This window comes from Impatiens glandulifera, chromosome 7 (assembly GCF_907164915.1).
Source record: "Impatiens glandulifera chromosome 7, dImpGla2.1, whole genome shotgun sequence".
Taxonomy (NCBI): domain Eukaryota; kingdom Viridiplantae; phylum Streptophyta; class Magnoliopsida; order Ericales; family Balsaminaceae; genus Impatiens; species Impatiens glandulifera.
Window position 1 is genome coordinate 34015255 of NC_061868.1, and position 17835 is coordinate 34033089.

The 17835-nt window shown below is 35.8% G+C and overlaps 1 protein-coding gene across 1 annotated transcript; it reads right to left on the minus strand.

Annotated features, from left to right (window-relative positions):
• Positions 1–15936: 15936 nt before the first annotated feature.
• On the minus strand, positions 15937–17105 carry LOC124909785 (lignin-forming anionic peroxidase-like). Its single transcript, XM_047450427.1, has 3 exons — positions 16896–17105; positions 16589–16780; positions 15937–16494 (listed from the first exon to the last, which is right to left on the minus strand). Exons 1-3 carry the CDS (start codon positions 17103–17105, stop codon positions 15937–15939), a joined length of 960 nt encoding a protein of 319 aa, XP_047306383.1.
• Between the last annotated feature and the right edge of the window lie 730 nt (positions 17106–17835).

Consider the following 17835-nt stretch of genomic DNA (forward strand, 5'->3'; position numbering starts at 1 on the left):
TGCAAAACAAATCCTTGGGATGAGAATTTTCAGGGATGAAGAAGTTCTTAATCTTTCACAAGAAGAATATGTGAAGAAAGTTCTTAGCAGGTTCAACTTGTATGATGCTAAACTAGTTACTACCTCCTTAGCTAGTCACTTCAGACTATCTAAAGATCAGTCGCCTTCAACAGAGGAGGAGAAAAATTGCAAGGCCAATGTTCCGTATACCTCTGCCATTGGTTGTATTATGTATGCGATGGTTTGCACAAGACCAGACATAGCACATGCAGTGGGAGTTGTTAGCAGATTCATGAGAAACCCGGGTAGACAACATTGAGAAGCCGTAAAGTGAATACTACGATACTTAAGAGGAAGTACGGGTCTCGATTTGTGTTTTTGAAAGTCTAATATGGGTTTGGAAGGATGTGTTGATGCTGACAATGATGGTGATGTTGATAGTAGGAAGAGCACAACAGGGTACATTTATACTCTGGGAGGTACTGCAATCAGTTGGGTTTCAAAATTATAGAAGATTGTTGCTCTTTCTAGTTGTGAGGCAGAGTATGTTGCTGTGACAGAAGCTGCTAAGGAAATGATGTGGTTACAACCCTTTTTGACGAAAGTTGTGACAAATGAGAAACTGAAGTTGTGTGCAACTTCAGTTGGTCTTCTTCGTTAAGACACCAAATGGAAAGCCACTACTGATCGAGAGATGATGAAGTTAGTCTCCAAGTGGGAGATTGTTGAGTTATGGAGCCTACACTTATAATAAACTCTACATTGTTAATTAGAGTTTATTGGGTTTTCTTTTTTTGGTTTTGGGCTTGGGCCTGACCAAAGTTATTTAGGTTTATCACCTGAATATTTACCCTATAAATATGTTATTATTAAGTGTTTACATTGAAAGAAAGAATTCTAGAGAGATAAAGTGTGAGGCAAAAACTCTGTATTCCTTCTTCTTCTTCATAGTAAATCTGGTGGTGGCTGAAATGGATGTAGCTCAATTTGAGTGAACCACTATAAATCTGTGTGTTCTTGTGTTTTTACAGATTGTTTTCAAGCAGGTCAGATTTGGGAGATACAAATACTAACAGTTCCATATATATTGGACGATCAAGTTCTCTGTAGAGATAGAGTGCCTTTTTCGTCCCTAGTCGGATGTCATAAAGATATGCAATATCACTTCTTAGTTTAAGAATATTTTTTAGAGACCATCTCATACCTTCATGAATTTTGCAGGTCCAGATGCTGGTTTCGTATTTCATAAACCTCGTATGCACCCATTTGATCAATAGTGACTACTCCTGATTACGCTCCAAAGCCCACAGATGCTTGAAGGTGAGTGCCTTGTTCCACTCGATACAGTTTTCAAGACGATGCCTCCCTCGTCCTTCGGTTTACAGAGAGCAGTCCATTTGACTTTTTTTCCTCCTCTTCCGCTACTGCCCTAGATAAAGTTCCTCATCAGCGTATCGAGCTCCTTCATTACCTTCTTCGGAATGACCATCTGCTACACCCAGTAGCCAACTATGCCCATGACCACAGTTTTGATAAGTTCGATCCTCCCTGCATAAGAAAGTTTTTTCGCTGCCCAGCAAGATATCGTGTTTTTTACCTTTTCAATCAGCGGCTTGTAGTGTGAGATCTCGATCTTCGCGGTTAATGCAATTCTTAAGTACCTTACGGGAAAATTGTCTTCCTTGATGCCCATGATGTTGAAGATGTCTTACTTTGTTTCGTCCTTCACGCCTCCATAAAATGCCACACTTTTTCTTTCATTAATAGTTAAATCTGTAACCTCAGAAAACAACGTTAGTGCAGCCCTAATAGTTTTAATGGAATCAATGTCTGCGTGCGTTAATAGTGATCTTCTGGTTCTCAATAATCCTCCTGATTTCTTTGCATTTTAGAGGGTCATTGAGTCCCCTTATGTTCCATGTCACTATATTCATGAATGGATATAAGTGTTGGGTTCCTAACTTTCTAGACTGTCCTGGACCTCTTCATCAGAGAAATCGTAAACATCACTTGTCTCGCTATCCTCAATGGCTACAGCTTTATTACATGGAATACTATTCACATTGAGTGGGGGTTGCTTCACATAGATCTCATCTTCTCCCGTTATCGAGTCGGTGGCTTCTGGATCCAGAATTTTTCTACTCTGTCTTCGCTTTTCAGTTTGTTATTCTTTAGTAGGTCTTTTCTGACTTTTAACCTCTTCAATAATGAATTCATGTCTGTTATCGATTTTAATTTGCCCTACTTCAGAACCAAGCCTCACTGCCTTATTCAAGACCAAATTGTCTTCTTCTACACTTGATCTTTTAATTTCATAAAACCCAAGATTTTCCAGTTCATTCTCAAGAGATTCTTTATTGCTTGTTGGTTCTTCAATATTTTTTTGTCTAGAATTTTCTTGTTAATTATCTCGAAAGGTGGCTCTGAGCCCATTGATCGGGTCATTTCGAATTCTGATGACATTGCCTTTTTGGTTCTTGCTTGCATTCCTAGAATTGTGAAGAGTGGACTCACAACCTATTAGAGTGCCATCAGACCCAATTTTTCTTGTTTCATATGGGCCAAGTATTCTCCTCCCATAGATATTTGAATTCCAGAAACTTTAGAACCAAAACATTTTTCATCAGGACCGGTAGTAGCAAGTCCGGTAGCTTGAGTATTATCCGGATCAGCAAGTCCAAGACCAGGCTTAACATGGTCAATATGGCTAGGTACGGTAGCATTATGAGAAGCTCTAGGACTAGTGTGGCTATGTCTAGCTTTATTGGGACCGATATCTTGACCAAGATCGATGTTTGGAACAGGACCTATTCTTGAGAACACAAAATCCCTAGGACCGGTGCCCTGAATATGACCTATAGGATCAGCGTTAGCAGGGTCATCTTGTACCCTTACCCACTTCATTCTTTTTCCTATCTTCTTCCTTACCCTTATCTGTTCTTGCTTTTGGTTGCCCATACTATCATTATTAGTGTGTTCATTGATGTTAAGTTCAGACCTGTTCACATTTCTCTCAACCTAAGCCTAGTTAGAGCCATTGATACCGCCTTCCTGAACATTGTTATTGGCCTTCGATTTTAGATTATTATTGACTGGATATTTATTCGTAGCGTGTGTGAAAGTGCTACACCATATACATTGATTTGGTTTACATTCGTATTGTACTCCAATCACTAGTAAAAAATCGACCTTTAACGACGACTATTTCCGAAGGTTTTATAAAACTCTCCTAAATACTCCCAAGAGGAATAAATCTTTCGGTATTAAAATTAGATTCCGTGAGGGGTGTAAAACCTTCGGGTTTATTAATTATTACCGAAAGTTCTACAAAGAACTTTCGGTTTTTACCTTCCCAAAAAACCAAAAATAATTCTAAGTGTTGGATGTGGGTTAATTGCGAAGGTTTTACAAAAACCTTCGGTTTTGAAATCCCAGAGATTTTTCATTGCGAAGGTTATTCAAATAAACTTTGGTTTTAACTTTTTTGAAATTCTATTTTCCGAAGGTTTTTGGAAAACCTTCGGTTTTGGCTCAATTAAAAACAATTCTAAGTTTTGTATTGGTTTTTTCCGAAGGGTTTTTATTAAACCTTCGGTTTTGAATAAGATCAAAACCGAAAGTTATATGAAAACCTTCGGCATCTACTTCTATAAATACAAACCCTAACCCTTCTCTTTTTATTCCAATCTTTCCTTTCTCTCTCTCTCTCTCCCGCGCCGCAGCCGCCTCCTCCTCCACGCCGCTTCTTCTCTTCTCGCAGGTTTGTTTCATTTGGTTTTTGTTGTTGTTTATTATTAGATTTAGATTTAGATTTCTTAAGTTTATATATATTATCTAGATTTAGGCTAGTTTAAATTATTTGTTTGTTTCATTGATTTAGATTTGTCTCTACGTTATTGTTTAGATTAGATTTAGGTTAGTTTGTTAAATAAATATGATTTTGTTAGTTTTGTTTGATTGAAGTTATATATATTAGATTTAGGTTACGGTTATAATTTGTTTGATTAATATATATATATAATATACATATATCTGAAATGCATTTAGGATGGGTGATTCATGGAATAGTCTTCGGCGTACACCGGAGAAACTGCCTCCGTGTTACCAGAATTTGCTAGCACAAACTGAAATTGCGGCACGTGAGGAAGAGGTGAGACAGATGACACTGGAAATGGAGCAAATCCGATTGAGGGATGCGGAAAGAGGCCGATTGCTGAGTGAAATTAAAGCGGACAGGGCTGAAATGGCCCAGAGATTGGAGAAACTCGAACAGGAACTTGTATTGTTGAGGAGTCGACTGAATCAACCACCCCCTCCTCCCATCCCATCTAATAATTTCTAGATTAATTATGTGTTTATTAGTTTTCCGTACGAACGATGACATTAATTTTTATGTGTTTTGTTTTAATATTCATGAATTATTATTATTATCTTTGGTTTGGTTTTAATATATATGTTGTTCATGCATTATTTTATTTTTGTTTGCTTTTCACCTTTTTTTAAAAAGAAACAGCATGGCCAAAACCGAAGGTTTATTTGAAAACCTTCGGTTTTGACCCTCGTTTAAAAAAATCTAAAAAATTTCTAAGTATGGTGAAGGGTAAAAACCGAAGGTTTTCAAATAAACCTTCGGTTTTGACCCTCGTTCAAAAAAATCTGAAAAATTTCTAAGTATGGGGAAGAGTAATAACCGAAGGTTTATTTGAAAACCTTCAGTTTTGACCCTTGGTTAAAAAAATCTGAAAATTTTCTAAGTATGGGGAAGGGTAAAAACCGAAGGATTATTTGAAAACCTTCGGTTTTGACCCTTGGTTAAAAAAATTTAAAAAATTTCTAAGTATGGGGAAGGGTAAAAACCAAAGGTTTATTTGAAAACCTTCGGTTTTGACCCTTGGTTAAAAAAATCTAAAAAATTTCTAATTATGGGGAAGGGTAAAAACCGAAGGTTTATTTGAAAACCTTTGGTTTTGACCCTTGGTTAAAAAAATCTAAAAAATTTCTAAGTATGGGGAAGGTTAAAAACCGAAGGTTTATTTGAAAACCTTCGGTTTTGACCCTTGGTTAAAAAAATCTGAAAAATTTCTAAGTATGGGGAGGGTAAAAACCAAAGGTTTATTTGAAAACCTTCGGTTTTGACCCTTGGTTAAAAAAATCTAAAAAATTTCTAAGTATGGGGAAGGTTAAAAACCGAAGGTTTATTTGAAAACCTTCGGTTTTGACCCTTGGTTAAAAAAATCTGAAAAATTTCTAAGTATGGGGAAGGTTAAAAACCGAAGGTTTATTTGAAAACCTTCGGTTTTGACCCTTGGTTAAAAAAATCTGAAAAATTTCTAAGTATGGGAAAGGGTAAAAACCGAAGGTTTTCAAATAAACCTTCGGTTTTGACCCTCGTTTAAAAAAATCTAAAAAATTTCTAAGTATGGGGAAGGGTAATAACCGAAGGTTTATTTGAAACCTTCGGTTTTGACCCTTCCCAAAAAACATTCTGTTTAAGGTCAGGACCGAGAGGTTTATTTAAAACTTTCGGAAATACTCATCAAAACCGAAAGTTATAGATAAAACTTTCGGTGTTACCACTTCATACTTTGTTATATTAATTGGTTTTTCACCTACTAATCTAGACTCCTAAATAATCTAATCAAGTGTGTGTTGTTTTTGAAAAATTAAGATTGTGTGTTAATGTTAAAATGTTTATGATTGTGTTTGATTATATAAAAAAGTGTGCATATATGTTTGTGTTTGATGATCACATTAATGTGTATAAAGTTTGATCATATGGACTGTCTAATGTTTTAAGGTTATCAAATGTGTTAAATTAATGATGTTCAAGGTCATTAGAAGATTACAAATCAATTAATTTAACAAATTGTGAAATGGTAATTTCGAGAGTTAATGGTATAACTTTCGGAAATACCCATCAAAACCGAGAGTTATACCATTAACTCTCGGAATTACCATTTCACAATTTGTTAAATTAATTGGTTTTCTACTTTCCAATCTAGACTCCTAACTAATATTATCAAGTGTGTGTTTTATTTTAAAAATTTAGATTGTGTTTAATGTTAAAATGTTAATGAATGTGTTTGATCATATAGAGAAGTGTATGTGAATGTTTATGTTTGATTATCCTATGTATTTGTGTAATGTTTGATTATATGGATTGAGAAATGTTTTGAGGATATAAAATTTGTTAAATTAATGTTGTTCGAGGTTATTAGAAAGTGAAAACCAAATAAATTAACAAATTATGAATTTGTAAAACCGAAAGTTAAATATATAACTTTCGGAAATAACCATTAAAACTGACAGATATACCAAAACCTCTCGGTTTTATCTATTTAAATTTAATTGTATATATGTAAAAACCGAGAGATTAAGACACATCTCTCGGAATTTAAAAGATCAAAACCGAGAGATATATACAAATCTCTCGAAAATAGGGAAATCAAAAACCGAGAGTTTTATGATTAACTCTCGGAATTAATCAATTGATCAAAACCGAAAATTTAATCATAAAACTTTCGGTAAAGACCAAAACCGAAAGTTCTTTAATAAACTTTCGGTAATGACCTAATTAAAAAAAAATCCCTCTTTTTTCTCTTCTTCTTTCCCCCGATTTCTTTCTTTCTCTCGATTTCGCCCGCTGCGCCTCCCGCATTTAGCCGTCCGACGGAGCTTCTGACCTGACGAAGACGCCGGCAAGCCTCCCCCGATTGAAGATGACGCCGGTCAAGCCTCCCTCGATTGAAGACGACGCCTCCCACGCCGATTGAAGACCGACGACAACGCCTCCTAGCCGTTTGAAGACAACGACGCCGATTGAAGATCCAGATCGATCGCCGCTGCCAGCCGTAAACTCGCCGTCTCACTATCGATCACCGTCGATCCTCCACCTACAGCCGCCTACAAGGTTAGTTTAAATTCGTTTAGGGTTTATATATATGTTTGATTTATAATAGTATATGTTAGATTAGGTATGTTTTATATGTTAGATTAGGTATGAATTAGATGAATATATTGTGATTTTGTTAAATTAGGTATGATTTATATGTTAGATTAGGTATGAATTAGATGAATATATTGTGATTTTGTTAAATTAGGTATGATTTATATGTTAGATTATGTATGAATTAGATGAATATATTGTGATTTTGTTAAATTAGGTATGATTTATATGTTAGATTAGGTATGAATTAGATGAATATATGTAGATTTATGTTAGATTTGGTATGATTTTTGTTGGATTTTAGGTTTGATTTAGGTTAATTTAATGAATATTTGGTTATGTTAGATTAGGTTTGATTTAGGTTGATGAATGTTGGATTTTAGGTTTGATTTATGTTAATTTAATGAATATTTGGTTAGGTTGATTTATGTTAGATTATGTTTGGTTGATTTTTGTTGGATTTTAGGTTTGATTTAGGTTAATTTAATGAATATTTGGTTATGTTAGATTAGGTTAGATTTAGGTTGATCAATGTTGGATTTTAGGTTTGATTTATGTTAATTTAATGAATATTTGGTTAGGTTGATTTATGTTAGATTATGTTTGGTTGATTTTTGTTGGATTTTAGGTTTGATTTGGGTTAATTTAATGAATATTTGGTTATGTTAGATTAGGTTTGATTTAGGTTGATGAATGTTGGATTTTAGGTTTGATTTATGTTAATTTAATGAATATTTTGTTAGGTTGATTTATGTTAGATTATGTTTGGTTGACCCTCGTTAGATTTTAGGTTTGATTTAGGTTAATTTAATGAATACTTGGTTATGTTAGATTATGTTAGCTAGGTTGATGAATGTTGGATTTTAGGTTTGATTTATGTTAATTTAATGAATATTTGGTTAGGTTGATTTATGTTAGATTATGTTTGGTTGACCCTCGTTGGATTTTAGGTTTGATTTAGGTTAATTTAATGAATACTTGGTTATGTTAGATTATGTTAGCTAGGTTGATGAATGTTGGATTTATGTAGCGATTATGTTACAATTATGTAAGTCTAATTAATTTAGACAAATTTAAGTAAATAATAATGCGGGTTCTTTTCCATTTTATTAGAAATATGTAAGTACCCGATAAAAGATGGATGACCTTACGTCGAGATCATCCAGATTACGAGGAAGGTGTTTACAAATTCCTCGAGTATGCTGTTAGGAGTACATCCCGACTAACCGTGAAATATCCTTGCGTGAAATGCTTGAACACGTCGTTTATGGAAATAGACGAAGTGAAGACTCACCTCATCGTTTATGGAATAAATGTTCATTATGAGTATTGGTATTTTCATGGAGAAAAGAGACGTACTACTCAAGTGGTTAATGACAATGTCGATGAAGATGTCGATGACTTAGATGATGATGATGATGATGACGATGATCAGTCGGAGGATGCCATGCCGGAATTCAACGATGCGAGACAGGAGATGAATAATACAGTTAATGAAGAGGTCAATGAAGAACGTTATATGCACGAATTTATAAACGATATGTTCCCCAACGTTAATGACGTCCCAAGCAATGATGAACCAGTCGAAGATGCGCATAGATTTTATAAATTGCTTGATGATTGCAAACGACCATTTTATGAAGGTGCTCGAATAACGAAATCATCGGCACTACTGAAACTACTTCACATAAAAAATGTATGTCAATGGACGAATTCTTCGTTCGATATGTTGCTGCGTCTGCTTAAAGACTACATATTACCGATTGACGCTGAATTTCCAAACTCATACTACGAAAGTAAAAAATTCATTACTGATATCGGGCTTAAATATGACAAGATAGACGCATGTAAGAACAACTGTATGCTATTTTGGAAGGACGACATAAATGAAGATTCTTGCAGAGTTTGCGGTCTTTCAAGATGGAAAGTCGACCAAACAAGTGGGACAGTTCGAGAGAAGCAAAATGGGAAATTCATTCCAAAAAAGGTATTGAGATATTTCCCTTTAATACTAAGACTGCAAAGACTATACATGTCCTCAAAAACGGCTCCAATGATGAGATGACATAAAGAAGGAAGAGTTGTAGTGATACATTGAGACATCCCGCTGATTCCTTAACTTGGAAGACGTTTGATGAAAATTTTACAGATTTTGTTTCAGAATCTCGAAATGTAAGACTGGGTTTATCAAGCGATGGGTTTCAACCATTTGCAAATGGGAAAAATCATACAGTGTTTGGTCGGTTATTCTCGTTCCTTATAATGTGTCACCCACGACTTGCATGGATTCTAGCAATTTCATTTTATCTATGTTAATTCCGAGTCCAAAGAGTCCGGGAGATGCAATTGACATATTTCTCCAGCCATTGATCGAAGAGTTGCATGAACTGTGACAAACAGGTGTGAAAACGTTTGATGCACACACCTCGCAATACTTTAACATACGAGCGACGTTGTTGTGGACCATTAACGACTTTCCTGCCTACGCGAATTTATCAGGCTGGAGTACGAAAGGTAAATTCGCTTGTCCTTGTTGTAACAACGGCACAGTATCTCTTCGATTGGTTCATGGTTCCAAACAATGTTACTTGGGTCATAGACGCTTCCTTCCACCGAAGCACAAATACAGAAGGGATAAAGAGTCGTTTGATGGTCGAACTGATTATAGAGATCCCCCTAAATTGTTAACGGGGCAAGAAAGTTACGAGCAAGCACGAGACCTAGAAGACATAATTCTTAGTGCGGATCTGAGCAAGAGAACCAAGATATATCATGAAACGCGGGGAGACAATTGGAACAAACTTAGCATTTTCTTCTGTCTGCCTTATTGGAAATCACTATTATTGAGACATAATTTGGATGTGATGCATATTGAGAAAAATATATGTGATAGCGTGTTGGGAACAATAATGAATGTGAAAGAGAAGACTAAGGATGGTCCTAAAGCCCGTAAAGACTTACAACTCTTAGGCATAAAATCATGGTTACATCCTATAAATGATGAAGGAGTTGTTCATTATCCAGAAGCGCCTTTCATTTTGACATCCGAAAATAGAAAACGTCTTTGTAACTTCTTGAAAGATCTCAAGTTGCCTGATGGCTTTTGCTCAAATATCGGCGGTTGTGTAAATTTGGAAGAGAAAAAGATTTCGGGATTAAAGAGTCATGATTGTCACATTTTATTGGAATATCTTATTCCTTTAGCAACTCGTGGATTACTTCCAGATAATGTGTATGATGCATTAGTAAATTTGTCTCGTTTCTTTCGGTTGTTGTGCTTCAAAGAGTTGATTCAAGAGGACCTCGAACAATTGTACATGGATATTACATTGACACTTTGCAAATTTGAAATGATTTTTCTGCCGTCAATATTCGACATCATGATGCATCTCCCGGTTCACTTGTCATTTGAGGCTTTGCTTGGAGGACCTGTTCAGTATCGATGGATGTATTCGTTTGAACATTACATGGGTACAATGAAAAGATATTTGCGGAATAATAACCACCCCGAAGCCTCTATAAGCGAGAGCTATCTTATTAATGAGAGTATTAGTTTATGTGCCAGGTATATGGAGGAACAAGAGCAAGAAAATGCACAACCTGAAATCTCGGGCATTTCAATATTTGCATCGTTGGAAGACTTATCTAATAGAAAAGTATACAACTTGGATTATATCGATCGAGTGACAGCTCATTCTTACATTTTGAAAAATTGTCTCGAAACAGAACTTTTTTACATGTAAGATTCGATGTTGCTGTTACTAATTAACATTAAAGAGTGTGTTATTTAATATTCGATCTATTTGTAGAGATTATAACAACGAGTCCAGTGGAGAAACGTTTGCTGCATATTTCAAGCATCGAGTGAGTAAATTATAAACCATATATCCTAACTCTTTTTATTCATTTTAACAACTTCATTTCGGATACATATATAGGTCGCCTATTTAGCAGAAATTAACGACATATCAAGAGACCTCAAGATCTTAAGAGAATGTCCAAGTATGTACTCGTCTATGTATGTTTGGTGTAAAGTAAACGGATACAAATTCTGTACAGAAAAACACGACGAAGGTTTGACCACTCAAAATAGTGGGGTGGTTGTTGAGGGGTACAACGGGTCTGAAACTATGTCATACTACGGAGTTTTAACGGATATAATCGAAGTACAATACTATTCTCACAAACGAGTTGTTTTATTCAAGTGTAAGTGGTTTGATACACACTCGGGGGAACTAGGAGTGAAAGTGGATAAATATGGCTTCGTAAGTGAAAATGTAAACCGAATTTTGAAAACCCAAAGTCAAGACCCGTATATATTGGCGAGTCAAGCGAAACAAATATTCTACGGTCCTGATATGTCAGCCCGACCCGGTTGGAAGATTGTGACAAAAAATAAAACTGCGGTTTATAAACTTATAGTTCAGATTAATTAATTAGGTAGATTTATGCTTTTAACTTTATATTCATTCTTATTACTACTTTATTTCAATTATTCACTCATTTTTATTAATGGTGTGAATTAAGAATGTCTGAAGGTTCTAAAACAACTTGGAAGAGTATGAGGAAGACACCTAAGAAATTGGATAAAAGCTACCAAAACCTACTTGCCCAATCCGAGTCCTTAAAGCTTCGAGGATCGTCTTCTAGAGACCAACCACCTATTGTTGTGGTCCCGATAGCTACTGCGCCTCCCCCAACAGACAAGGATGTTGAGGCTAGTGAGCTCCAAGAGTTTATAGAGAGCACATTTGCTGATATGGTGGATAGCGATGAGGCGGAAGACGAGGGTCTCGAGGAGCATATCGAGGAGGAGGATGGCGAGGAGGAGCACGGTTCCACTCCCGACCCATCATCGACAGGTAACTCGTTTACAAATTAGTGAATGTTTCAATTGATTGACATATCTAATTATGATTTTGATAATTTTGAAGAATCTTCTGCCCGCAAGAGACGGGGGAAGAACAAGAATATTGCGTTGTCTAAGAGGGTAGCAGGGACAAGGATTCCTCTTACGTTTAGAGAGAAGGATGGGAGGCCAGGCGGTACAGGCGTGGGAAGAACACGATGGTCTAGACATGTGGGGTCGATTATCCGGGACCCCGCAGCCGTCTCACACCGTCTTCTAAAGTGGAAGGCTTTAAGTGCAGACCAATTGGATTCACTGTGGACTGCTATCAAGGTAATACTTATTACTTGATTATACATTACGTCATTAAATAATTATTTTTAACATTTGGATGTTATTTTTTTCAGGATCCGTTCGAAGCTACTAATGGTGATATTGAGTCTTTTCGAAAGACCGGATTAAGACACGCCAATCAGATATGGGATAGATGGCGGTCGAATTTGAACAAGACATATATCCGCGTCCACAAAGGAGACGAGGCGGCGGTACTGGCTAATCCTCCACCAGACTACGATCGAGATGATTGGGAGTTTGTGTCGCAACCATTTCTTCAAAGAAACATTTAAGGTACGGTTTCGTAATTCAAATAAAAGTTGATATTAATTAATATAACTTCATTTTTTATTTCAAATACAGGGAAACAGTAGTACAAATATGAAAAACAGGAAGAAGCTGAAATTCCCGCATCGAACGGGAAGTAGACCGTTTGCCCAAATTGAAGACGAGTTGGTAAGTACATTATTTGTAATAACTTAATCTAAAGATTGTTATTAATTATATAAATCATTTATTTCAACAGGCGATTGAAATGGGACGGGCACCGTTTGTAATTGAAGTATTCAAGAGGACCCGTACCCCAAAACCGACAAAAGAAAACCCAACACCCGTTCCGGACGAACACGTGCAAGAAAAAATTGTAAGTGAATTGAATATGCCTAGTTTTTTTATTATAGAAATGATATTTTATTTGAATTGTGCAGGTTGAGATGGAGGAGGTTGTTAGTAACGAACCGGGAATATCGGATTTTGAATTGACGAAGAGGGTGTTCGGACAACAAAAATACGGGGTAGTGTTCGGAATGGGATCAGGCGTCCGGGCCACACACTTTCGTGAGGATCATCGAAGTGGAAACAGTTCACAGCGAAACAATGAGCGATTGTTAGAAGAGAATCAAATAATGAAGCTCAAGCTGGAGGAACTGGAGAAGAGGGATGAAGAAAGAATGCGCAGAATGGAAGAAATGCAAGCGTAAAAGGAAGAAATTGTGACAAGAATGGAGAGGGAGAAGTTAGAGATGAATGCGAGAATGGAGAGAATCGAATTGTATATGAGGCAACAACCACCTCCTCCCCCTACAAGCTAAGGTTGATTCGATTCAAAACATGTTTTCATTAGTAGTTGTGTCAATTTGTATTTATAACAGATTGTTCGGATTATTAGTTTGGTTGCGAATTTTGTAATGATAATGATCATTTAATGTGATCGTTTAATGTATTTGGCATTTCTTTTATCATTGATATATTGGTTTGGCTGAAAAGGTTTTGGTTGCGAGCAAAATAATCCGCACATTTTTAAAAATTTCCGTAAAAAACCGAAAGTAATATTGAAATCTCTTGGTTTTTCTTTCAATGGAAAAACCGAGAGATATTAGAAAACTCTCGATTTTCTCCATTTGAAGATAACCGAGAGTTATTAGTAAACTCTCGGTTTTTACACAAAGAGGAAAACCGAGAGTTATATGAAAACTTTCGGTTTTCCTCTTCGTGGAAAAACCGAGAGTTTTCAATATTACTTTCGGTTTTCTCCATTACAAGAAAACCGAAAGTTTTCATTTAACTCTCGGTTTTCTTCAAATGTAGAAAACCGAGAGTTATATGAAAGCTCTCGGTTTTTCCACAAAGAGGAAAACCGAAAGTTAAATGAAAACTCTCGGTTTTCTCCATTTGAAGAAAACCGAGAGTTAAATGAAAACTCTCGGTTTTTCCACAAAGAGGAAAATCGAAAGTTTTTCAATTACCTTTCGGTTTTACTCTAGGGTATCTAAACCGAAAACTCTACGATATCTCTCGGTAAATGCCCAATTGTTTTTAACGAAAGAGTCAATACCGAGGGATGGCGAGAGTTACCAAAACCTTCGGTAATGTGTCTATACCGAATGTTATAGGGTCAAAACCGAGAGTTTTTACTCTCGGTTTTGACCCCTTTTTCACCAGTGAATGTCAAATAAATTTCCCAATTTATATTTAAGTTCTAGCTTAATTGGAAGAGAGCTACTTGTATGGATTTCGACACTAACTCTGGCCACAGATGCACGCTCGTAGCCTTCCATTTATGGGTCAAACATAAGTGGTTTGCCTATAATGTTTGAAATATAGGCCAGGCCCATTGGGTTGCACAGGTGTGGTGGAACATTCTTGAGATTCACCCAGATTTGTTCAAGTTCAAGTGGTCTATGATTAGTATTAAGTTCCTCGCTCCACTTATACAACTTGAATCTCTTTCCTCTGATAAAGGTATATTCGCTCTCTATGATCGGTTTTATTTCGCTTCCATTCCTGAAGGATAGAAAGTAGAATCTGTGATCATTGATTGTGATCCTCTCCAGGCCAGAGGATTCTCATTGACCCATCAACGTTCTTTTAACCTCAGCAAATGGTGCCTTCATGTTGCCCATAAAGTGACCAACTATGACAAACTCCCATGCCTTTACGCATTTTTCTTCAATTTCTGGTGGGAGCTCAAATCGGTGCGGATGATCAAGTGTAATTACCTTTGGGTATAAGGTGTCTATCTAGAATTTTCCCTTTTCTGGATCGTTCATGGCATTTCCATTCCACACCTTTCCTTCTTGCCATGTTTTGTTTGGGTTGCTCATGATTGTATACACCTTTGTTTTATTACATTTAGAAATTTCCTTCATGGCGTCAACCGCCCACTTGATCACTTCATCATATTGGTCTTTGTTGAAGAGATTCCAATTCTTTAGATAGTGACTGTTGAATTGAGCATTCAACTGATCATTTCTTTCCTAGGACATTGTAATCTCTTGTTTATTAACTTGGAAAAATAGCTTCTTCATCTGGTTTCTCAGTCCTGGCAAATTTGCTATTTCGTTTTTCCTCATTGACCACGTTGGACCAGCACTAGGATCCTTGTTATCAGCCTGAGTATTTTATTTGTCAGGAATTGCAGCAGTAGGAGGAGCTGAGGAGATGACTGTTTCAGGGTTGCTATCTTTCCTAACTTGTTTGTTTTTTTCGGCCCATCTAACCCTTGTAATAGTTGTATTTTTGGATTATTGGGATTTTGGTATATGAAATTCGGTATTTTTAATTTGTGTATGATTTATGTCTGAAATTGTCTGGTTTAAATATGTAATATGGGTTTACAATCATTTTATTTTAAAAAAAACTCATTATAACTGAGAGCAATAGGCTTATGCTCTCGGTAAATATAAAAAATTAGCTCCGAGAGTTGTGCTAACGTTCTCGGTAACACTATAATGTCTTCATCGAGGGTTATTCATTCTCGGTGAACATTTTCACCGAAGATAATTTGGTTTTCTTTGAGGATTTTTACCCACCTTAAAGAAACAATTTTTACTAGTGTTTTGACTTATTTTAAATAAATACAAATTATCAAATAATTCAACTAACTGTCAAATTCATTTAATTAAGTAATAAGTCATTTTATAAAATATTGTCTAATATTTAATTTTTCAATAAAAGTATTAAGTTGCTGTTGTTTTGTATTACAATTTTTTTTTGTTATATCATATTTTACGATATAATATTTAACAATTTAATTGAATATTTTTTAAATAATTTATAGACATTTAATCTTATTATTAATTTCAAATAAAAAAAGTCTCAATATCATATTTTATTAATCTTTGGAAATACAACATTATGCTAGTGTTTTATTCATTTAACCTTTAGAGGGGGTGGATGAGTACATAAAAAAAAAGACTAAAGAGCTGAGATGTGTGCATAAAATACAATTGATTTATTAACAACATAAAAAACAATAATGAATAAAAGAATAACAAAATAAAAGATTATGAATTGTGGAGTTCAAGGCTTAATTCAAGTTGCTACACACTCTTCTAATGATCCCATTTTGTCCTGTGAGCGGTTTCATGTCTCCCATTTTCACCATAGCAGAGGCAAAATCATCACTAAATTTTGCACGGTCGCGACTATATTCTGTCACAATGTTATCGGTAGAACCACCGCTAAACAATATTTGATCGGATTGGAGAAGACCCTTTCTTTGAATTAAATTCTTGAAGTAGTTGTTGTCAAAAGAATTAGGTGTGACTAAGTCAAGAGGTGCCAAATTCCCGTTGCCATCTTGTTGGTTGTTAGGACATCGACGTTGTCGAGTTCTTGCGAAATTATCATCAATGTTTGTTCCGTTGTATATTCTGTCTCGAAAAGTGACACATTGAGCTTGTCCAATGGTGTGCGAACCCGATAAGGCCACCATATCTCTTTCATTGAGACCTTTCTTGTTGAAGTTTTCAATATGTTCACGCAGGGTGCTTGTAAATAATGGAAGATCTCTTTTAGCTTCGTCTAAATTTGCAGTGGTGGAGTCTCTTCTTCCAAGTTTTACATTCCATGTTGGACCACCCACCTAATTCATCAACCGTCATTCTAATTAGCAAGTTATATATCTCAAAATATTCACAAGTAAGCCATGTTTTAACGAGTTTGAATTATAAACTCACCGCAACTGAAGCATCTCTCGCAGCTACGGCAAGTATATCAGCACACGAAACAATTCCAGGACATAGTTGCTCGACTTGAGCCTTGGCCGCATCAATAACATTGAATCCCCTAGCAGTATTTTGGTTTTGTATTGCGTTTCTCTCACTCGCGGGGGTTGTGTTTTCGTCGAGTAAGACAGAAGCATCACATCCCTGAACATACCCATATGGAAAGTATCGCAAGTTATATTTACAATGCGGGGATCATATAATTAATGTCGAATATATAGGAATTAATGATTTGGTTAAATAAGTAATGGGAAATTACCTGTACAAAACAATCGTGAAAATGTAGGCGAATAAGGGAAGCTGCCATGCGACGCTCGCGAGATACAGCTTGTCTGATGGATGTTCGTATGGTAGTAAGAGCATTTGGACAAGTGTTATCGTAAAAGGTGGTAGACAAGGAGTTGCTCCCAATGAATAAGGATATAAAGAACAAGATGGAAACAAGCATGGGAGGGGTGGCTGAAGTCATTGCAAACAAATAATTAATAAGATGATTTTTCCCTTTCTTGATTTTGTAAATACTTAGAAAATGGATGAGATTAATGATGAGAGAGTTGGAATGGTAATCTTCAATTTATAAGGAGGAGAGTTCGGTTGGTGGCTTTCAATAAGAATATTTCTAATCTAATCTGGGTAGCCGCGTGAAGGGCGAATTATTAATTAAACATGATCAAATCCTCTTTTGACTGCCTGCAGCCTTATATTAAATGATAACAAAGAGTTTGTTTTATTCATGCTGAAGGTCAACAATGGGATTTGTCAATTTTGTTTGCCATGCCCTCATGCATGAGTTTCAATCTGATTAATTCAAAATTCATCCTTTTAATATTATAATTAATTAAATTGTTTCCAATTACTAATTGCCTATATAAATTGGGTCAAGCTTAAAAACTATATATAAAACTATATTCTATATTATTTATAAGTTTTCATGCAAAAAGAAGTGACTATTGTCAAACTAACCTTGCAACGCAAAAAAAAAAAAAAAAAAAAATTAGAATGAAAACACGGTTAACAGTATTTTGTCTTACTGAAATTGTTAATATTTTTTAACACAACAAGAGGTTCATTGTGATTAGGGATGGCAATGGGTACCCTACCCGACGGGTAGTGAAGTACCCATCCCCGAACTCGACGGGTATCTCTACTTCTATACCCATTCCCGATTCGTCGGGTACCCGATCCCCGACAGGTACCCC

Coding starts and splice junctions, on each gene's coding strand:
- LOC124909785 (XM_047450427.1), bottom strand. CDS start 17,105: ATGACTTCAGCCACCCCTCCCATGCTTGTTTCCATCTTGTTCTTTATA. Junction 16,781..16,895: donor TTCACGATTGTTTTGTACAG/GTAATTTCCCAT, acceptor GGGTATGTTCAG/GGATGTGATGCTTCTGTCTT. Junction 16,495..16,588: donor CGAGAGATGCTTCAGTTGCG/GTGAGTTTATAA, acceptor TTGATGAATTAG/GTGGGTGGTCCAACATGGAA.